This window comes from Opisthorchis viverrini (assembly GCF_000715545.1).
Source record: "Opisthorchis viverrini unplaced genomic scaffold opera_v5_280, whole genome shotgun sequence".
Taxonomy (NCBI): Eukaryota; Metazoa; Platyhelminthes; class Trematoda; order Opisthorchiida; family Opisthorchiidae; genus Opisthorchis; species Opisthorchis viverrini.
The window spans coordinates 573240-596799 of NW_008751939.1; the positions used below are offsets into that span (position 1 = coordinate 573240).

At 45.3% G+C, this 23560-nt stretch overlaps 2 protein-coding genes across 2 annotated transcripts in view; one reads left to right on the forward strand and one right to left on the reverse strand.

Annotated features, from left to right (window-relative positions):
- T265_14870 (hypothetical protein) overlaps positions 1-11809 on the forward strand; it is a gene marked incomplete at both ends in the record, with an annotated part of 78005 nt that extends 66196 nt beyond the window's left edge. Inside the window, 7 exons of the mRNA XM_009175605.1 lie at positions 699-806; positions 1162-1555; positions 2808-3062; positions 5353-5888; positions 7620-7781; positions 9626-9830; positions 11475-11809. Of these exons, the coding sequence (XP_009173869.1) occupies positions 699-806; positions 1162-1555; positions 2808-3062; positions 5353-5888; positions 7620-7781; positions 9626-9830; positions 11475-11699 (1885 nt within the window). The remainder of the gene's footprint in view (positions 1-698; positions 807-1161; positions 1556-2807; positions 3063-5352; positions 5889-7619; positions 7782-9625; positions 9831-11474) is intronic.
- Positions 1-21546, reverse strand: part of T265_09510 (hypothetical protein) — a gene marked incomplete at both ends in the record, with an annotated part of 37926 nt that extends 16380 nt beyond the window's left edge. The window contains 3 exons of the mRNA XM_009175598.1: positions 16209-16225; positions 20250-20372; positions 20598-21546. Coding sequence (XP_009173862.1) covers positions 16209-16225; positions 20250-20372; positions 20598-21546 — 1089 coding nt within the window. The remainder of the gene's footprint in view (positions 1-16208; positions 16226-20249; positions 20373-20597) is intronic.
- Between the last annotated feature and the right edge of the window lie 2014 nt (positions 21547-23560).

Here is a 23560-nt window from a genome sequence, read left to right on the forward strand (position 1 = left end):
TATATATATCATCCTACGTAATATTGCCTCTGGATGATCAAACTTCGCCTTTTATTTTAATCAACCTCGGCGAATTCGTACACCGATTTCTTTTTTTCCTTTTTAATAGGCCTTGATATGCAGTTTTTCAGCGTCTTATTCTGCTGCAATTTGGAGCGCTTTCCCCCTTGTCGAAAAAGTCACTATGAACTAGTTTGACGTGGAAGATATCAACAATAAAAAGAACTACATGCTTGATACACAACTGTGACATTCTCAGTCTTCGGTGTTTCACCACACGGTCCTAAGTTTTCCACAAGTCCCCACTGAAACATCTAGCCACTGCGTGCTTAAAACGACAAACTGTTCACCGCGGGGGAAGTAGAGATCCTAGGCCAACCTGCAGAGTCTAGCTGCAAGACAATGTGTCCTAAGCCAGGCCCCTCTATATACCCTCTATGACGCCTTGTTGTTGAACGTTTCACAATATCTTTCCCAATCCTCACTGTCCATTTTAGCATCCAATTCCTGCATCTTTGTATTGTGGCAAAGTAACCAAATTGATTTCATTAGAACTAATGTTTCTCAAATTCTTATACCGAGCAAAACTGACAATCGACTAGTGTGTCTTAGTAGACTACTGTAACGAAAGATCTTACTGTTTATGTGTGGGCATTTAATGACGAAGAGTCTTATCGGGTTTCATCTTATTGTTACAGTATCACGTTCTTTCACCCACTGTGTGGTGAATTCTGGGTTGCACTTTTACTGAGAACAACAAAGCCTGAAGACGTTCACGTCCAGCCTATCAACTGCGAGCTGGGAAAGTAAGTATAATGAATCTACTTTTTCGTAGGCTATGTAAACCTAGCATGTCTCATAGTCTTCCAAACAGTCAGGCACTGAAACCCATGTCTACATCTGTTTCACACTTTGTTAAAAGTGATGCAGCAAGTAAGTTCTGACCTCGCATGAATTGCTGTTCCCTTGTCGTTGTCGTCAATCCGGATCTGAACTACCACCTGTTGGATTGCCACAGTGTTTCTCACTCTCGGGTGCTTTCATCTTAAAACCTATCATCACAGTTGTCTCTCATTCCAAAACCCCAAAGTTAGCAAAGTTATCCAAATTTACCTGGTCCTGTGCATGTATTTCGGTGATGTAAAATGTCTGTTTCTTTAGGTCAGTCATCACAACTATTTTACTGGAGAATCATTCCGATGAACCTTGTGTGCTGGCGCCACATATTGGAAACACTGAGGCTTTCGCCTTACAAATGAACGTACCATCGGAACCGTCGGCCCATCCCGCGCTTCATTCCGGTAAGGACGTTTTGATACAAAGTCATTTCGACGTCATAGACCCTCCAAGGCAAGAGCGATTCTCTGACAGTGCAAACCCAACCATGAACTCGACGACTCCGGTTGAGGGAACATCCCACTTGCCACCAGTACATGTTCCTCCTAAAGCACTTCTTCTGGAAGCCAGGTCCACAATACAGGTCGGACTAAAATTCACTCCGTTTAATCTGGGTACGGAAGGCCATGAGGCTGTGATCCGATTTCTGTCCAAAAAGGTATGGATACTTGCTCTTCTGTATAGACTCTTCTGTGTGGACATTCTGTATGGACATTCTGTATAGACTTCGAATGCTGTTGTGGATCATCTGCTAGTACAAATATATCTTATCTATCCGTGCGACCAGGAATGTATTAGGCAGTGTAGAGTCTCCAGTTGAACAAAGTGAGGCAGGTCGTAAAGAACAGACGCATTCAGCACAACAATAGACCTATCAAATTTTATGACCATATGAACGAATGGAGCGAAGTCTGGCCTGGATGAATCTCTTCAAAACGAGACGAAAAACCTGAATCAAAAGTTTGATGAATGAGAGAATCAGATAGCGAACTGATGAACTTTTTCCATCCTTCGCCAAAGAGTGGCGTTCTGGAGTAAATGGTTCTGGAAAGTAGAAAATCGTTAACTTCGAGGGAATTTTCGCTCACCGTTAAATACAAGCGATACAAAAAGACCTGTCGGCAGTGAAGCGTCGGTGTTGAGCACTGATGTCATGCTGTTGTTGATGGTGATGGTGACGTCAGGTTGAAAAATATGCACATTTAATTTAGGGGAATGTTTGCCGACACTGAGTCATATTTAGGCCATTCTACAAACTAATGCGCGCATCAAACGGAAGTATATCCCGGGCGAACGACACTTCCAACTTGCTAAATTCCTGTCATTGTCTAGTAGGATGATCGTTCTCCGGCTTTCACATCGAATAAGCGAATTTATTAACCATATTTTCGTTTCCCCTATATACCTGTACAACAGTGAGGCTGAAGTTCAGTCCATTAACTGGGCAAATCGACATGGCAACACAAATTATCATCACGGTGATCGAATAGTCCATCTGGTTTGGCTACTTGGCTGTTGTGATAACACAAAACACATAAACAAACCTAGGAAGTGGGTATCCTCTCGACCAACGCATATGAGGTTGTTTGAGAAGCACCGAACAACAGTCCTAATTCTATTTGTTGAGCTAGTCTGTGACCCTTTTCTATTAGCCACATACTCAATGTTCGGCACAAGTTATCTGCATCTTCGGTTGGCGAAGTCGTGAATTGAACCAACCTCTTTTGGAAAACGACCTCTTCTAGGAATGGCTTCACACGGTTCTCCGTCAGTGTGGATGTTGGGTAGCTTCGTATGGCTGCTCAGAATATGCATATTTAGCTTTACATGGTGAGAACGAACATTATCATCCTCGGACCTTGAACAAAGTTGTTCAGATAGCTTGATATCTCTGTACTTGTTTCCTTTAGCTTATAGAGTGGCGATATTTCGTGTCTGGATGTGGAGTTCTTCCCAAAGCTCACAAGCCAGTGTACACATATGCAGAAATCGGGTCAGCAAGTACTGTGCTGGTGCCTATTTCCAATCCATTCCACAATCCAGTGTGTGTTGATGTTCTCCTCACTCAGTCTCCTGTAACAGTTCATCAGCAGACGGTGTTTGTTGGTCCAGCCGAGGAGGCTCAATCATCTCCAGTATCCCAAGGCATCGGAGATGACCATCAAGTAACAGATTTAGTGGAAACTTTTCAATTACTTTTACGAAAAAGAAAGTAAGTCAAACTGTTGATCTAAATTGAGTAATTGAACTTTGGTTGGCTACGTTTGGTGGGTAGTCGTTTTAGATACCGGGCCTCCAGAAATGCTTAGTCTGGGCTTCATTGCTGCCAATGAACGAAGTTTCTTCTAACGGTCTACAGTTGTTAACCCAAACAATTATGTACTATTCATCCAATAACCATAATATTGTGGCTGTTTTAAATTTGACTACTAATCGTTGGTAATGTGAGGAGATTTGTGTTTTCGTGGAGATTTCGTCCTGTAAGTGAAGCCAATCTATGCTGAAAAGCCGAGAAGCACTGTGCAGTTGTTTCATCCTTATTGGGAATCATCAGTAGTGCGCATCTCACGAAACTCCGGAGAGTCTCGAACACGTTACCTTCTGGCTAGTAGTTTGAACAATTAACCGTTCGGCCGACAGGCCATACGCACGTGCACTAGTTTGACTCCAAAATACTGGAGTGGACTAAAGCTGACCATCTGCCTTCGGATGGTGCGTAAATCTTCAATGAACTCATTAAACTTTAACTGGTAAACTCAAAACATTAGGTTGATAAAGCGGAATCCAAACCCTAGGGACGGATCGCATTACCGTCAACATTTACGTGAAACCACCGGTTACTTCCAGCAAGTTCGCTGCTCTCGGTGCAGTCCATGAATAAACAGCGCGATTTCAGCTAGTCAGCGTGGTTAAATGAAACTGTGCACCTGGTTTTTACGTGACTGCAACAACTAATGCAAGAAATTTCGCCAAGAACTGACTAAGAATCGATGGCGACCTTATCACGTGCCAGAGCCTAATGTAAAAAAGGCTTTCACAAATTAGGTTATGGAAGCAACTCCCCATACTCCTTCTCGGGAAAAATATTTGCCTGTTTTCACCCGGCTAGATCACCCTTTTGTACTATGCAACTTTGCCTTTATAAAATACAAATGACAAAACCTGTCACGCTGTATTCATCAATTCTATCATTGTGTAGAGGCATTGTTTTGCAGAAGGGGGCGTACTTCACAATCCCCATTGCCTTTGAACCAAAAGAGATGCGTCAGTACTCTGCAACATGTTCCGTTGTAATGCGTTCGCCACCTGCATTCGGACAGTCTTCGGTGGGTGAAGAAGTTGCGCCTCGTGAGCCTGTGGAATGGGTTATACCACTAAAGGTGAGTCCGTTTGTGAAATTCGTCGTCGGGTATGCGGACAAAATGGACTGATGAACATGTGACAAATCTTCCTGTACTGTTGGTCAAATAGAAGAAAGCTGGGTAATATCAAACCTACTCCCACAATGCCCAGCTTATTGCCACAATGTTCAAGGGGAATATTCGATGTCTAGCACTGCTAATCTATTCCAATTCACTAATTCTCTGGTTGCCCTGTACCACGGAAAGTTCCGAACAGTAGTGCACCAACTTAACTTTGCTTAACAGAAATCCCCTTTAAAATTATGGCTATTAGACCCGGTATACGAACTTCGATTTGCTCTATGATCAGCGCTGTTCGTCCCGAGTCAAACCCTGTTAAAATAATCACAAAAGGGACACTGAGATTCATCATTCTGGGCACCTGTGTGGTTGCAACCAGGGTTTTGAAAAGATTTCATGGAAGATCCGTAAAACCCGAGCGTTCCGGACAAGCGGTTAAAACAGTTAAAACCGAACTGGTGTGTAAATGAGTGCATTTCGGGAATGAACCAGTATTTTCTGTTTGAGTTAGACTGAGAGGGCGTCGGTGATCATTCGGCCTACATATACGCAACACAAGATGGGAGACATTGGTAATTAATTCCCGTCGAACATACACCAATGGAAGAACAAGTGCACTGATGAGCCATCCTGATTCAATGGTAAACTACTTTCTGCAGTGTTTCGGCTTCAGTTTTTTTTCCAAAGAATCGTAAGCTACCAACCGCCAACACTTCCCACACGTGACGAAACAGTCACACAGTATTTTAGCTGTGTTTTCTTGGCAATGTTTCGGGGTATGAAAGCAGTAAGTTTGTCTCCCCTGAGCAAATAAATCTTCTCATTACCTTGGCTCTTCCACATCACGTTATGTGTAACGCTATGTCCAACGACTTATGTGTTTGTTATCGTCTGACAGTTTCTATCATGAATCCTCTACGTTGACCGCGTGTCCTGTGAGTTGGATTGATTGAACGTTCTACTGCTGTGGTTCAAAAATAACTCCAACTCGCAGGCTATCTTGTATTATCTTTGCTTTCTGTTGATTCTACAGGGCATAGCGGAAACTACCTCGCTCCTGAGCTGTACGATTCTATCTGACAGAAAAATGGACCATGCAGTCGTTCGCTCCTCTAGTCCGCCTACACGCTGCTCGAATGTAATCACCGGTGTAGTAGGATCAACAACAAAGTACCAACTTTGTCTTTATTTGTGTGCTGATGCTTCTGAAGTCAAAGGATCATTAACTAGACCATCCTTGTTACCAAATGACCGACCTGCTACGATAGAAATTTGCCCGCTGGAATCAACTTACTCATCCATGGGGCCGAAATGCTCTGAGAGTGAAGAACCGTTTATCAAGCTCAAGATTTGTCCTTCAGCAAGAAGCCACAGTGCGACGAACAAAATTCGGGAAGACAAAAACCAGCTTGTACCATCCGGGAAACCAAGAGCAACGGACTCAGCCATGATTAATAAACTTCTTGAATCTTCTGTACAAATATTACTTGAAAGGATTGGGGGAGAAACTACAACCGGGTCAACTGAGATACAGTTAATACTGGTCTTTACACCATCTCATCCATTTAAGTGAGTTTGCACACGATCGTCAGACAGAATCAAATGAAACAACCGATATTTTCTTCTACAGCCTATAGTCTACCTACAAGGCAACCATAAATCAGTATATTCTGAGCTGTAATTCGTTTTCACCAGTGCTTCGTAACTTCCCTACGCATCACTGCTAGTATAAATAAGATACAAAAAAAGAACAGCTTTTCAAGTTTCTATTCTTCAACCAGATTCAATACGTCCTAATGAATGAAACAATGGTGGCCCTGATAGAAGTCAACTTTGTATTACATTGGTAGACACGTTCTGAGATAGGGGTCGTTTTAGTCACTCCTAGTCAAAGGTTGATGCTACCGAAACCTCACTTGGAAGGTCACAGTGGACGTGGCAGAATGAACTCAAAAGCCACATTGTTTCCGCTCAGTCTGACTTGTTGCAGTTCTACAAGAGGCGAAACAGAATGCCAGAGTAATTAAAACGCACATCTTCAACAAAAATGCATAAAATCATTCTCACACCATACTTTACCGTTGCTAGACGTTTCAATCAATTTGATTCACAGGATTCACTACAATCACCATATACTTAGCAGCCCAGGGAGGGCGAGGGCTGAGCAACCACCAATCTGACAAACTGCTAGGTAGCTGTCCAAAATACAGCAGTGTATTGAAAAAATAGGCATTGAAAACAATTGAGGCCGTCACCGAATCTGGGTAAATTCTAGCTGAAGACCTGATCAACACCAGAAAATCTCCTATAATAGTCACTTTCTGGTCTATTTTGGACGTAAATTCAGGGTAGCTGTAGTTCCGTTGTAGTGTTTCCGTTTCTACTGTGCACCTCCACAAGTTTTGTAAATCGAACTCCTAATTTTTCAACCACCAGCGATTTTCCACTTTGTCCGTGAAATCGCATATGTGCCTGAATATCATAGTTGTCATGTAATTTCTGCGATGTAGACAGTCCTTGCTGGTAATGTTACGGAATATGAGCAGCGCTGCTGCGTTGTTTGGTGTAATTATCCTATTGCCGAACCAACAGCCCAACACTGGTTGCCGTTGATCTCGGTTGGCGATGGACCCGAGACCAGATAGTTGCGTTGCAGTTGATCTTTTGCTTCACCCCAGTGGTTCATCCTTGCCTGGTAGACGACGTAATTGGTCCTATCTTCTGAATGGTCTCCGATGATATACGTCATGTCGGCTCCTCTTGACCCGAAGTTAGTTCTGTTGGTTCACGAAAAAAATACACAATCCTCCAAGCACGCATGGTATTCTAGGCAATGCCTGCCAACCTAGACTCCACACGTGTGAGGAATGTGGCAAGTGCTGCAAATCGAAAGCTGGCTTGGTAGCCCACCATCGAGTTCACGACAATGAAAGTGTTGGTACGAACACGGTTGCCCAATTGGCCTGCGCTGATTGTTCCCGCCTTTTTCCGACGAAGATTGGCCTGAGTCAACACCGCCGGCACGCACACCCCACCCAGCATAATGCAGATAAGCTTGGCTGCGCAAAGTGAACAGATTCCACCTCAAAATCCTGTCAAGTGGAAGCAAAACGGCTCTCCAGTTCCGTTTTGTTGAAAAACCGTATTGTACACGAGTGAAGGAACTGATGACGTAATCACTCGAAGATTCACACACTTATAAACAGGCTGTCATAACAACAAAGCTTGAAGTCGCGACAACAAGTAACTTGGGCTTTCGTTTTTGCTACATCTAAATTGACTGATATCCATTGCTTTCAGGTGTACAGCACAGCTCACTGTTGCGACCGAACTTGGGGGAATATGGAAATTTGCAATGAGATTTGAAGCCAAAGAAAGACTTGTGGATGATGTGGTTATTTTACCCATGCGAAGTCTAGGAAAAACGACCACGACAACATTGTCGCTCGCGAGTGAATCAGCGTAAGTGATCTTTTTCATTATTTGCTGCCGGAAGTTAGTAATAGACAGAAAATGGAATGGACCCATGTACTGCACACCGTCACCCGTTGTGATACTAATACCAGTTTCCGTCATCCATTGCTCTGCGTAAACTGGTTCCCCATTATATCCCTCGTTAAACCTCCACGCCCTCTTTACCCACGGGGTCGCGGAGTTGAAGTTGATGGAATTTTCCATGAATCTGTCGTAATGACTCGACGAATAGTTAGACAACATCCGTAGGTCACAACCACAGTAGTGTCAGATAACCGTGCTGAAATGTTACCCCACTCGTGTGAACCACTAATATGCAGTATCTACAGGTCCATGACCAAGTGAATCAGATGGCCAACATTTTTCCTGAAGCCACAACCGGAGTGATAGAGGGACGACAGGCTAAATTCGACAATAAGAGCAAAAACATGCACATTCTCACCGCTAAATACGTATGTATGTATGTATACATAACTATTTTTATAGTATACATATTTATTTGGACATATTACACATAAGAAGACATGGAAACGGAATGCATTTCATTTGCGCAACGGAAGCCACGATGGTTCCACCTGGCATTTCGTGGGCAGTTCTCGGGCAGTTGTCCCGGTGTTCCGGTGAACGATCTAACTGATCTTGAACATTTACCATAATACTCGAAAAGGCAGGAAACCACTACAGCAGATGTAGCAATAGCAGCTCAAACAGTTCGGATAAGGATCACGTTGATGTAAACCGAATTCGTGACCAATAGAGGAATATCCAAAAGTAGTATTGCAGTTTTTGGAAGCTGAGAGCGCAACATCCTGAAGGGCATTAATGTAGTTTGGTGAGTTGAGAAAAATTTACACTTCACAGTGTAAAAAAAATTACAAATGCTGCTGAGACGTCTTGAGGTAGTCGTCATGTGCGAAAGACGCCTTGCTTTGGTCCGATAATTTAGCGACAAGCCTGATCCTAAATCCTTTTATACCACCCTCAATTTTGTTAAAAAATACGAATGGTGAAGCTATGATGACAGTGAACTGTATTCACGGGTTGGCGCTGAACGAAACGACCAGAGATATTGAGTCCAGTTAGATTCAAGATGCTACGTACTGAGAGCCTGAGAGAGGCTACGACACACAGTCCAACTTGAACTGACATATCTTACTTAAGAGGTACTGGAAAGTAAATTTACCGCTACCCTCAAAATGACTAGGAACTAGGCCGAAATAGGGGAACACTTCCGGAGTTTCCTTGTTGTTCGGCTCCCTATTTTTAGATCTGGTTCGATCCATTCTAAGACTAGTCCGCATGGACAGTTTAACGCTTAGTTTTCAGGGAGGATCCATCAAACTCCTTAGCTTGATAGATATATCTCGTTGCCGAATGCTTTTGCAGGTGGACTGTACCGTCATAGCCTGAAGATATTCAATGTGCCTGAGGCTGTGAGCATCTGCAGTTAGATTATGAGCACAGCCACCCAGGGAAACTTCTTGTGGCCGTCGAAAGGAAAGCTGACTTCATGGTGGTTTATTTGTACTGTCGCATCAGTGTGTGCCCACTCACGATGTTGTCTTGGCTGGTGACAGACACTGTCATCCAGTTTTCCATTCCGGTGAACTAGACAACTAATTGTGCGTCGTCCGATTAAATCCTCAAACGATCATGTTCAACACCTGAAACTCTTAAATAGCTTTAATAAACTCAGGTGTAGGTCCCCCACTTATAGAAACAGTGGTGACATGTTCCTACAAAAATAAACCACCGTCCCGTAGCCAATCTGGTGGCAAAAGTGCTTAGTCATAAGTTCTCAGTAACCTCTTCCCAATTTATCTGTATTTCAGTGTACCCGAACCGTTTGTGGCCACCCTGAGTCCCTCAAATAATAGTGAGTTCAAAATTACTCCACAGTCTGGTTTATTGCCAACGAGAACCAAGACACCCGAGGACAAATATAATTGTCAGACACCGAGCACCCATTCAGCACTGACAATCGCTTTGACGCCAATCCGCTACGGAAAACAAAAGGTTTCGGAACTAACCGTTGAAGTAAGTGTTCAACAGTGACGTCTATATTTCTGAAGGTACGTTGCTAGAACGGTCCTCAGCTGAGGGCTGGATACATTTTACAAGTGTACCCTCGTAAATACACCCCTCACAGGGAATGGAATCTAGTTATGCACTCCATAACAGCCGTAATATACTAACACTAAGGTCATGCAAACCTAATCGCTTTACTTACGGTGACTTGGTCCAATAACCAGTTTGCTCAGATTCGTATGGTTACCTGCGAACAAACCGCAGAAAATAGTCAGGGAACCGATCAGTATGACTATACGGCGCTTGATAGCTTGCTAATGACCAAACCCTTTGTGGTAAAAACAAGATCAAATTCATAACCATTGCCTGTGTCGTTGTTCCCCTCGAACTCGTCTCCATGAGTTCATCACGACCCTAATTAAACCTTTAGTAGAATCTCTTTTGTGAAGATCGACGCACATGAATGAGATCACCTGGTTCCATGTGACCGATGAAAAAACTATCGCACTGGCAGAGTCAGGTAAAGACCGAATAATGGTCAACCGCCCTAAAGGTGAGCAGCCAAGTTACCAATCGGGATTTAAGCTTAGATGCACATAGGGACCATTAGATCCTGTGAACGTGACTGGGAGACTATTCGCGTGTCTAACAAGCCCGAAGCCGGCACGTCCTGTTACGCAGCCACATTTCAAATGTCTTCAGAATCCATCAACCTCGAGGTCAGTATGAAACCACATTCCAAGTTCAGCAGACTCACACGTCCAAATAACTTGTCTGGGCTAACCTTGTCGCCTGCAGCTCCAGCCTCCGCAAAATGATACCGGCGACCGACACTATCACTCACTTAGCTATCACCAACATGGTGATTATTTTTGTTGTTTCTACTTTCATTCGTTCATAAGCTGCGATACGGTAACCATTGGGCATATACGCTGTCATTCTTAAAAAAAGAGGGCAACATATTTACTGATCATGTAGAACCTTGCTTTGTGAGAGCGTCACAAGCGACAAGGACTGATGTGAAATGCGCAGACCAATTCGTCGAACCTAGAACCGGTGGTAAATGGTATGAGTGAGGGATTCTAATCAGTATATAGTAATAGCCGCAACGACAAAAGGTCAGCTGTATCACGATTTCGAGTGCGAAACTGCGTTGAAACGAACACATAACGAATGTGGATATACTTGAAAAACCGTCCAAATGTTGGAAGGCCTGATAGGAGCATAGTCATTACAACAAAACATGACCAGTCTCAAAAGTATCCCTGAGTAACGGTAAGCGCTATTGGTTAACCTGACAAATAAACCTGCATTTGTGATTTGCGAGCCAAACTGCACTAAAAATCACACAAATAATAACAGTATTCAGTAACTACATTTCGAATTCAGATTCATTCATAAAAACCGCAATGTTCCATTGCGGATGCAGCTTCAAGATCATCAGAAGTGCTATTGCAGAGATGAAATCACCTCAACTTGGACAGACTCCAAGGAAAAATAGCAAGCACCCACCATCACCGAACCTTTACACAATCCGCTAAGTTGACCTCTGAAACTACCTTTTCTTTTTACGGGACTCGTTGCAGCGAAAGTATCATGACTGTCTGTATCCATTCCATCATCAACACGCTACCTGTTTGCTTCTTTTCCCAGACCCCAACTTCACTGCACCGATACCAACTGATTGGTGACGTACCTTGCTACATACCACCTACGAGAGCTGCAGTGCAAACAACCGGGAAAGCCTCAGACGCTCTGGGTCGGACAAAACTTCTAACACGGAAGAAGCGCAACTTCATCTTGCACAACCAATGTCCCGAGAGGCACAGGTCAACGGACTCAAGGGCGAACATTGAAACCAGGGAAAACACGGTCTGAAAGATCCATGCTTGTCCCGACTTCACTACCCCGTCATGCACAAAATCAAAGATCATCCACACTTCTCACTATTATGATCGCAATTACTGTACCCAATACACAAGAAACCAGGGGCCTTATAACCCTATTTTACTCGATTGTAGTGTTGATAGAAACCCCGAGGATTCCGTGACACTGGTGCAAATACGGTCCGCCTAGAACTGCACTTCAGTATCAATAAGGACTGTACACAACGCGTTCCACGCCCCATGTCATCATCCGCCAATCGCTTTAGTGACGTGCGGAAGAATGGGTGAAATATGATTATTGGATGATGAACACTTCAGTGTAGACGGATGTCGGAACATTGGTAATTAATCCGTAAGACTAGTCCCATCACTGGGAGCAAAACGAGTGCCTCGCCGCCCTATAAAAAGCAAATTCTTTTAAACCCTTCAAGCGTAAAAAATGGACAAGGCTGCAATGCTATCAGGAACAAAAGATCCATCTACGCTTCCATTACTCAGTGGCGAGACCAGCATGGAGACTAACACTATGGGCGATAATCGACCCGTTTTCAGGCATACCTCGTGGCAAATTCAGTTGAGCGCACCCACTTGCACTGAACCCTGGGCGATGGATTATACCAACACCTGTAACTTCACTCATAGGTTGCCCGCCTTTCGGTTGATGATTAGGCACGGTGAGATCTCCCAGTAGATGATAATTAGGCATGCGCGATATAAGTAAGGGTCAGCGATTTGCAATCGCAGAACGACACAATATCCGCTACCCGATCACACCTTGATACCAAAGCAGAGGTAGACACTAGAGTAATTACTCCTAGAGTTAGTCTCAGGAAACGCACGTACACTTTTGCCGACTGACCACGGGTATTCTTGGATCCTATCGATCTTGAAAAACTGCTCGCGGAAACCAGATGTAGAGCAGTAGTTACCAAGCTTATCAGGAAAACGGGAATGCTCCAAAAACCACGTTCCCGTATGACCTCCCAGAATGACCATTACCGAAATACACTCATTTGCAAACTAAGTTGGTTTTTCGAGGCTCACCTGTAACCCAGCTGAATCTCTCGTTGGGGGTGTTTCCAGGCAACTGAATGTGCTGCGCTAGGCCGCCTCATGCTTCAGTCGCTGCGATATTCGAGATATCGTGATACATGTATTATGTAATGCACTACCCATAAGGTTGCTGAGTAGTGCATCACAAAAAGACCACTACCTTTCAGCTGTCACTTCCGTGCGCATCCATTCCGATCGAAAGTAGCACATGGGCTGGAACACTGCCACGCCACCAAACACTGGATAGGAGCAGTCGGAATTCCGAGGCTGGGTTCAAAACACAAGCTTCCAGGTTCGAAGCTTAATAACTGAGCTATCTTCGGCTCTCGAGGGCCACCACTGAAGTATTCAATTGCAATACCCCCAATACCGTACAAACTCAAACTCGAGACGGTCGTTGGGTGGCACCTACAGAATTTCGAAAAACGAGATTCACCGACGACTTAGTCGAATTTCCGAATAGGTGGACGGATGAGTCTACTTCACGAGTGCCACCGAAAGTCGTGATTTCTGGCGTGCGCGTTGAGATCTAAAAGGACGCTTCAAGGAGCCTTGTTCACGCGATTAGCATGGGGCTCCTCGGCGGATATTTCAACTGTGGCAGGGTATAAAAATTCGGCTGTAATGGGCATAACTGAAACAAACTGCTAGCATGTGAAGCCGAAGTAGTGACACCAATAGCTGTTGCATTACGATGAAGCCTTTAGCCTCACTGAAGAAGGGCAACACACCACCCGGCCAAAAAGTAGACAAATGCGCCACATGGTTCACAGGTTCCATTTACCCATGGTTAGACTGTATATTACACCCTACGACGGGTCCATGTTGAAACACCGAACAAACCAAACCAACCAATATCCAAGAGAGCTGGTCGATGGCGTTGGACTAGTTAACCAAAACCATTGTTCTCATTCAGCAAACGTGAAACTGGAACAATGCGGGGCTACCCTTAGGCTACGCAAGCCTGAAGACGATGGAGAAATGGACTTTCAACCAGGGACATCCCGGACAGAGGTTTCCTGATCAACGGCTCTGAAACCAGCACGTGAAATAAACATTACATCCATCTGGAGTTTACGCAACCTAAGTGACACGCCACAACAACCGCCCCATCAGAGCGACTTCACCGTAACGGCATGGCACCCTCCCTAGACCTACTAGGGCAACCGGCGAAGTTAAAGACCACTACCTTTCAGCTGTCACTTCCGTGCGCATCCATTCCGATCGAAAGTAGCACATGGGCTGGAACACTGCCACGCCACCAAACACTGGATAGGAGCAGTCGGAATTCCGAGGCTGGGTTCAAAACACAAGCTTCCAGGTTCGAAGCTTAATAACTGAGCTATCTTCGGCTCTCGAGGGCCACCACTGAAGTATTCAATTGCAATACCCCCAATACCGTACAAACTCAAACTCGAGACGGTCGTTGGGTGGCACCTACAGAATTTCGAAAAACGAGATTCACCGACGACTTAGTCGAATTTCCGAATAGGTGGACGGATGAGTCTACTTCACGAGTGCCACCGAAAGTCGTGATTTCTGGCGTGCGCGTTGAGATCTAAAAGGACGCTTCAAGGAGCCTTGTTCACGCGATTAGCATGGGGCTCCTCGGCGGATATTTCAACTGTGGCAGGGTATAAAAATTCGGCTGTAATGGGCATAACTGAAACAAACTGCTAGCATGTGAAGCCGAAGTAGTGACACCAATAGCTGTTGCATTACGATGAAGCCTTTAGCCTCACTGAAGAAGGGCAACACACCACCCGGCCAAAAAGTAGACAAATGCGCCACATGGTTCACAGGTTCCATTTACCCATGGTTAGACTGTATATTACACCCTACGACGGGTCCATGTTGAAACACCGAACAAACCAAACCAACCAATATCCAAGAGAGCTGGTCGATGGCGTTGGACTAGTTAACCAAAACCATTGTTCTCATTCAGCAAACGTGAAACTGGAACAATGCGGGGCTACCCTTAGGCTACGCAAGCCTGAAGACGATGGAGAAATGGACTTTCAACCAGGGACATCCCGGACAGAGGTTTCCTGATCAACGGCTCTGAAACCAGCACGTGAAATAAACATTACATCCATCTGGAGTTTACGCAACCTAAGTGACACGCCACAACAACCGCCCCATCAGAGCGACTTCACCGTAACGGCATGGCACCCTCCCTAGACCTACTAGGGCAACCGGCGAAGTTAAATGGAGATGCAGTCCTGCATCCGGAGCTCACCAGAGTGTGGGATCTGAGTGACCTGTATGCTGATGTAGGTCCGAAGAAAATGCTGCCATTACCAGGTGACAGAAGTACGGCAGCCATAATCGGTGTTCAGTTATGCCGCTAGCTCCACTTGATGAAAGAAGGCCATGCGCTCAACGTTGCTAACAATGACCATAATGGGCGCAAATTACAAAACCAACGTCAGCTGATAGATTAGAGCACCACCGCAACCTTTCCTTCATGGATAAACACTGTCGCTTGCTCTTAGTCAAGCACGACAAAAAGTTGTGTAGAACCCGGAAAAAACATTAATGCGGTACCACGCGCTAGTAGCTGAACACGTCACTCCAACGAACACTGGGTTTCACATGCCCAGACGGAGCACTTGGTGCGTGTCTACTCAAGTGAATGGCACCGACGTATATAGCTCTAGGCCACACAGGGGAAACTGGAACAAGAGCTAGGACCTCACAATAGTTCACACCAGTATCCATCCAGTGTCCCAAATCTCCTCAAGGTGGTAGTAGATGCATGGTGGCATTCACCAGCCATGCTCGTTAGAACGCAAACACCTCTCGAACAGAATCTGCTGTGTCGAAGCTGATATGAGTTTTTTACCCCTATGTCGTTATGACGTCAGAAAACCATTACCAAATGACAAGAGTGACAGTAACTGGCATGACTGCCCATTAACCCTCTGTTTCATGACCCGTCCGGAAAACAATGGAAACAAACCAAAACTAACCCCCAAATGACCTACTGAGCACAAAGCAGACAACGCTGTTTGCAGATAGGCAAGTCAGTAGACGAAACAAAAAAGGTCAACCATTTACTGAATGAACAAATACGCTATTGTATGCCTTAACACACGTGAGGACCAGAGACCAATAGCAAGTAACCCAAAACTTCCACTGGAAAGATTTATTAGTTTTGCACACCAACAGAACGTAAACAGAAAAAGATTGTAAATAATCGTTCAGCTGCAAAACCCTTCCAGTGCCTAGCTGTCATGCCACCCAAAGGAACCACAAGGCTGGGCTACTGCCAGATTGTCCAAGCCCAAACAGGGAAGGTCGAAAGGCTGAGGTCGGGTTCGATACACAAAACGCCGAACTGACCTGTAAAGTAGAGAAAAACTAGTGAAAAGAGGGTAATTCATCAGTTCTGCAAGTAGTCATGTATCAGCTGACACGCAAACACATCATGACTGTCATATCTTACCTCTGATGCCAGGGGCTCTGAAAGAGAGGTGAACGAAATTGATAAATGGAAACCAAAGTGCCACGACTGCTTCAGTTTTCATAATTACAGACAGCAATACTTCTGCTCACCGCATCACACCTACAGTCTGTTTGATTAGACCTAGCACCTTCAAGTCAAGGGGTGATGTGTGTAGGGGGAGGACCTGACACTGGCCTTGCGCAAGTTTTGTGAGATGTGTGCACCTCCGAGCGCTCAGTCAAACAACTCGGAAATAAATTGAAAACACGAACAGCAACCACCTTTTGCAACGTCCCCAGCAGAATGCCGCAGTGGTCACGGACACTCCTACTCTGGAATACGGACCACAGCAACAAAAGCCAACCACCGCAATCCCTTCACACCCTTTTGCCAAGTTATGCTTGTTTGACCTCGCAGTTTGCATCATTCTGAAAGCGACATGGAAGAGGACGCTAGTACACAGCAAATAAGCGAGCCAACGCAGTAGGTGACGTACAATCCGAATTCGGGTACCAGCAACCCTTGAGGCATCGGTGATCAAAACTCTGAAGCCTGAGTATCCGTCGCGTCTGTCAACTATACAACATAGCCCTCACATGCGCGCGACCCTTAGGACGAGGTGATATGTATTAGACATCACAAATGACAAACTGACCACCGAAGTCGGGGACATACGAGGTTCGTTCAGATTTCAGCAGACAGACTGCCGTCAAACTTAATACAGCCTTCAGTGCTTTTCTTTGAACTGCAAGAGGCATGTTCAAACTGTACGTTATGAAGCATCACTATGCAACTAGTGTAGTACGCCGGAAAATGACGCTGAGTTTATTCAGCATCGCTCGCGCAGTCTACGCCTAAATGCTCCAAATCGATAAGGTACCCATCAGCAACGACTTCAAGAACTTCCGGCATCCGCTTTATCACTTCACGACAAAGTTGAAAGAAAACGAAGACATCCGATATGTTGGCTGGATATGCCTTCTGAGGTTTTTAAGGAGCATCCCATGCATTCTCACTCCCAGACGAATGCGGACATGACGACCGGATCACGCTCAAAGCTCTGATATTCTTCTTCCAGAAAGCGTAGTTAAGAGGATTGCATTAACGAAACAATTGAAGACCTTTGAATTCATACGGCGTTGCGTCAACACAAAGAGTGAGGACGTGCTGATGCAGCCTTTACTCTGTCGAAAGTTCGTTGTTTGCTCAGGAATTCTCGTGGCGCGGAACATTCAAGAAATGACCCCACGGGTCCCGAATGTAATACAGTTCTGCTAGCTATTATGTCGAACACAATGTACGCGACGGTTGCAAAATAAATACGCGAGGCGGGTAGTAGTGAGAATAACGAATATTATAATGCGACGAATCCCCCGAAAACCCGTTGTATTGGGCCAAGCATCATCAATTGTTTTAGCCACGTGCTGCTGCCCAAGAAAACCCCTTCCCCAAATTTCGTCGGACCAACACTCAGTAACACGAGATGAAAACAACGGTAGCTCACACCATGCAAACAAATTAATTTATTTGAGCAAAGCCTTTGTTGATTCCAGCTTTGAATCAAGGGCGATCAGCGGAGAGACCCCCCAACTTCTGGAACGTGTTACGATAAGCGACGCAAAGTCTGGTTATGATAAGTTAATTTCTGTGTTTGCCACAACTACAGCGAATCTTTTTGTAGATTGGCATCGCTATCAACTCATTCCAGCAGGTTGGCACTAACTCTTTCGCCCAGGAGGAAACAAATACGTCCTAGAAGCAAAAAAAAAACAAAACTTCACCTCCATATTCGTACAGAAAATGGAGGTCCATCAGGACCAGCAACTCGATGACGCTTGAGGGATGAAAGACGCCCCCTTATTTCCGAAGCAACTGCAGTTCTAATTTTGATATTCGGAGCTTTTTGCAAATCATGGATTCGGCTGAGCAACTGCAAAACAGCCAGCTGATTTGATATTGAAGGTTTTCAGTTCGGCGATCAAGAGCACTTCTATTGCAGACAAGCGAGCCTTCGCTATGGGTGTTTCGCGCATCGGGGACTTCTTTCGGCCCATTGTGCATATCAGCTGAGTCTAGGTACATTGTTTCTCGCCAGAGGTTTCTCCTTTGGATCAACTAAGCTTCTAGATCCGCACAGATGCTTTTTTTGCCCTAAGGTCTGACAGCCCGTCCAGCAGTACTGCTCTCGAGGAGGAATACGCGTATGAGCTTTTACAAATTTGAGTTTTATCTGAAATCCAGTGCTTGGATACAGATGGTTGCGACAACCGGCAGGGCTGCGGACTGCCTTTCAATAGTAAACATCAAAAGGGACTCCAGTAGGTGGTTGTAACGGACTTGTTTCACACCACGGTCCGAGGTTTTCAACGACCAGACCACGTGTGCCCATCGAAGGATGTCCTAGTCCAGTAAAGGTGCGCTAGTGGAGGCATCAGACGAAAAAGAGCCAAAATGGTTTACACATTCGTCAGTTTCAACTTCTATCGTATCCAACAAATTCAAGTAACTCATCTGGTGGAAGTGAAGGTAGGGACGTTGTGAAACAATTTCGACCACAGGAAAACCGCTAGCACTACTACTAATAGAGGAGTTACGGTTAGTCAACCATCGGGGATACACCAGTAGGACGTAAATACTACGATGCACGATACAAATGGTTTGTAGCATTGTCTCTCAAAGGTAGATAACTCACCCAAAGGCCATCCCATCTGAAACAAACGACGAAACGCGTCAACAGAGTACACCGCGGTGAATATTCAGTTTAAATAATGTAATCAAACCTTCATAAGAGGTGTCAAGGATTCATCGTATAAAAATGACTCACCTCGAATTTATTTGCACTGAAACCTTCTGTTCGAAACTGCGACCACGACAGCCCAAAAACAATCGACGGCAACCGTTGCAGAGTGTAGTCCTTGAGGGGCGGAATTCAAGCCCAGGTACGTAGGCATAGCCAAACACGGAACGTTTGCAAAGAGTACCGGTTTGGCTAGGGATCTCTTGCCAAATAGTGGGGGACGATTAACCACGTAAAATGAGAGATAGTCAACGCAAGACATACTGCTGTTGCCAAACCTTGACTATCAAATGCACTTCACGTTAACTCTCACATCTGGGATATCAGGGATTAGTAGTGAGCACGAAATCTACTCTTGAGCGGGGAGCCACCAATAACCCAATTCTTTCAAAATACATGCAACGCTGCCTTATGTAGGCCATGGCTGACATGAACGCGATGGGAAGATAGAGGCAAAATTTGCTGTGGTACAACAGTATGTCAAATCTTTAAGTCCGTTAACCAACCCAAAATTTCAAGGCTATCCCTGAGTCATCATCGTGGGCAGTGCCTCCTTGCCGTACAAAAGGGAGGCGTCAACAAGAGCCCGTTTTGGTTTACAAGCCCTGTTGATGGTGCCAAGCGATGTGACAGAAGTTCACTTGTATATGTGCAACTCGTGGTTGTACGCGGGCTGGGATGCTGTCAGGTCGCCCACAGGACGATTAGGGTCCTCAAGGCAGTGTTGTTTGGCTGGAAATTCAGAAAAGTTGCAGCACATGTCCCAACCTGCAACCTGGAGGACCAGGAGACTGTGTTTCAGACCTCTAAACAATGACTAAATTGTTATGAGACAGCGGGTTTTCCACGGACGCCCTTCAGTATAGCTCAATCAGCCGCCGAGGTATATAGACCGACACAGAACCGCGAAGACGTCTCCCCATTCCTGCAGCAGAATAGCATTTGCCTTCACACCGTTTCAGCTAGTGGCACACCTAGTTGCTAGCAATTTGTAAACATTCCAGGAATGGCTGAAGTGCGGCTAGGTCGACACGTTCAAGAGGTTGCGATAGAAAAGGGTCAACTAAACCCGTTACTAAGTTGTTTCTTTAACTCAACCCGGGCTGAAATTCCCTACGACAATCATAGCCCATCGATAGCAAAACAGGCAGACCTGGGAGCCACATGTATTAAAAGTCCAATTATTTGATCTCTTTGACAGTAAGATCTAGTAAGTGAATTAGCATACTGGAAAGTGGACATACTTGGCGGAAGAGAACTCTTTATTTTACCGACCTTCTCTTTTTCGGTAACAACAAGCGTGTATAAAAATCGACTGCAGCGAATCTTAAACTTCACATTGTCCTTGTTTTCCTTTATCTTGACAGCTGAGAAAACAATGATTGTAAGGCATAAAACCTACATTTAGCGTCCGCCCGCTGCGTTTTTCTCAAAAAATCTTTGATACTGTCAACCTGTCGCGGCATTCTCTGTAAAAGAAAAGTCATGATGTTTAGCACGCGGATTGAGGACAGCTCCTAGGGGCTCCTGAAACCAGCATGCGTCTGGACAACGTAGCCACCGCCGATTGACCTCAGATGTCGGTTTCTCACCTGGGGGACAGCCACAATCGTTAATACCTAGGAATGCTTTCATATGCCCCAATATAGTGGCCTGCTTCGAATATTCCATTGGTGGTTTGTAAGACCGCACGACTTCCACACAGAGGTCGTAATTATGAATGGAACAAACAGTTAACATATGATTGAGTGCACGTCGCCAATCAAAAGTTTTAACACAGTAACCGTCCAAAAACTTGCACAGAGGGTTAGAGTTCCTCGCAAGAAAATCACACAGAGCAGTCACCCACGCCACACTAAGTGAAATGCGCAGAGATTCGCGCTCCGTCGAAGCGCTCACATTCAATATAAACTGCAAAATCAGTAGTTGCAAATGCTGCTTTTGTTTAACATATACAAGGAGCGACTCGATGGACTGACAAAGCGACGCGGGCGCTACGCTAAACTTGGGATCGCTGCATTGTAAGATACTAGTAGCAATGTACTGGACTAAGGGGACGCCAGCACGGTCATCGCCGAATAAATTATTCAATTCGTCCAACTGTGAACCGCAACATGTTTTGGGATCACTCAAATGTGATGCAAGAAAGCTGTCGACAATAGCGCATGCTGATAAGAATGAACTTTCCGTCTTCACACAAATGAGGGAGAAATGCGATGTATTCGAGTCCCAAAAATCGCGAACACATTCTAATGACCACCAAAAGCCACGCTCAAGTAATTCGATTGACGGCAGCGAGCCGTGGGCAATATCGTTCCTCAGATCTGCCAACCAGCACGGCATACCAACTTTCCGTGTTAGTGACAATAACGATTGTGCAGCATAGGGTTTAATGCGGTCCTGATCCTCGCTGGAAACTAATGAAACAAAACGCATGAGAGCTAATGCCAGACTTAGCTGGGACTCCTCGAAATACGCTAGAAGTAGATGGTGGGTGCATGTGATAGAGCGTGATAGTTTGGAAGGGGGTAAACGAGTCATCCAGACGTGCAGCACATTCAGCGCATGACGGAGACCAAGAAAAGTGCCTGAATTTATTCCCTCAGTGACGACATTAAACTCAGAAAAGGAGCACCACGGAACATGACGCAGACAGGACATGAGGACTCACGTGCAGATGGCCCGCGTTTATACCCAGTAAAACAAGCTCTTCATGTCGCAACCACAGCATCGATGCTTCCAGGTAATTGTACCTATCCAAGTGTGCCTTAACCAGTCAAATGCGTTCAGCTGATGCGCAATACTCCGGCTATTAAATGAGGTCATCATGGACGCTAATTTGTCGGCCCAGAAGGCGCGTTGTTCAATTTCTAAGAAAGAGACGCAATTGAGTTCAGATTACGAGTCCGAAATTTTGAGCCCCATCTAGGCATCCTGTGGTGTAGGTGACGCTAGGAAAGTATTCCACGAGACTCTTCGCCAGAGGTGTGATGGCTTCAATGGATAAACATTCGGCGACCTGCAAAAACTTGAATATAGATAAGAAGGTTTTTGGTTTGAGCACATACGCAGCAAACCGCAATATTTTTGAGTGAAAAGTTTTATTCTGTTCGCAAAGGTTTTGCAGCTAAGAACATTGTGCGACTAATGAACCCGACGTTACAGCATTCAAAAAGTCAGAACTGAAGGACTTACCATACTCATTAAATGCTGTTTATTCTTAATGCTCGGACGGTTCTGGTTTACCTCGAAGGCACTTATCTCACGTTATGGTCTCAACACCGCCCAACAGGCTGCGGTACACCCTCAACGGAACTTCTGTACACTCAACCGTTCAAAGGCACCTAGGACGTTTCTTATTTGGATACAGTGAAAGAGTGCGCGCGGTCCCTTCTTATAAGCGTGAAACTTCGACATTGATTAATTACCTCAGTTTTCTTCCCACAAGTGTTTCGGGGGCGGAAGGATCATGCGAGACCATGCTGCAGAGTGCACGATCAAACAGGTGGGAAAATGATGAATTGGAGTTTGTGGCGTACGTGTGAGCAGGTGGTGCCCCACAATCGTAATAAACTGGTGCACGGGAAGGGAAATTTCCTGTTGAGTTGGGCAAACGTGTTCACTAAATAATAGCAGATTCATCCATAACCCGACCTTCACTGAAGTTTGAACTGTGAAAAACGGTCTCTGACGGACAAGACGGACAACCGTCTATCGGAACTTTAGAAATTTTAGTGCAGCGCCTGGGACAGGTTTTTGTATAATCTAAGCAATAAACGCCGCTTGGGAGGGCTGGACAGTTGACGCATTAAAGCCTCGTAACGCTCAATGCGGAAAGCAGTGTTCGGAAGGAGGAAGTCTTGCTGGTTCACGGCCCAAGAATTATTATAGTGCTTCATTTATTAACAATGGATGGGCAGGATGACTGCTCCTAGGCCACCCAAGTTTAAAAACACTGCGAAACTTGCGGTCTCCCAGATACGCAAGCGCGTGCTGTCAATGCACTGTTGGGTTGTCGCTCTCAGCAATTCTCCTGCCTGCCTCACTGCCTACCTGCCTGATCGCCAACAATGACCACTGCGACCATCTGACCGGTTTGCGGAAAACCAGCCAATCGCGTGGAACAACCGATCGTTAAAGCAAGCCTTGTCCACTTCGACAACTAAGACGGAGTTGGTTTGAGAGGAGGTCCGAAGGCTTCGAAATTTCCCGCGTTGGCACGAAAGGCAGTTACGGGTCCACCGACGGATTTTCTCCTTATCATTAGGGCTATTTCATAGTCGCATGAGTTTCTGAGTTGTAAAGTGTATAAATGATGGCGGAGGCGGACAGGCTGCCTGGGACAATCGGGTGCGGGATTCTCACCGAAGAATCGCGATTCATGGATTCTGATGAAGTCAGAGGAGGGAGACCATGTGTGAGTCGTAGGAAATTGTCATGACGCTCCTTGGGCAGCCTGACATTTGACATTTCGATCCCAAAGGAGTGCAGCGGATATTTCCCAGGCTAGATATGTTGTACGGCTAGATTCATAGTCCATCAGCAATACAATGCA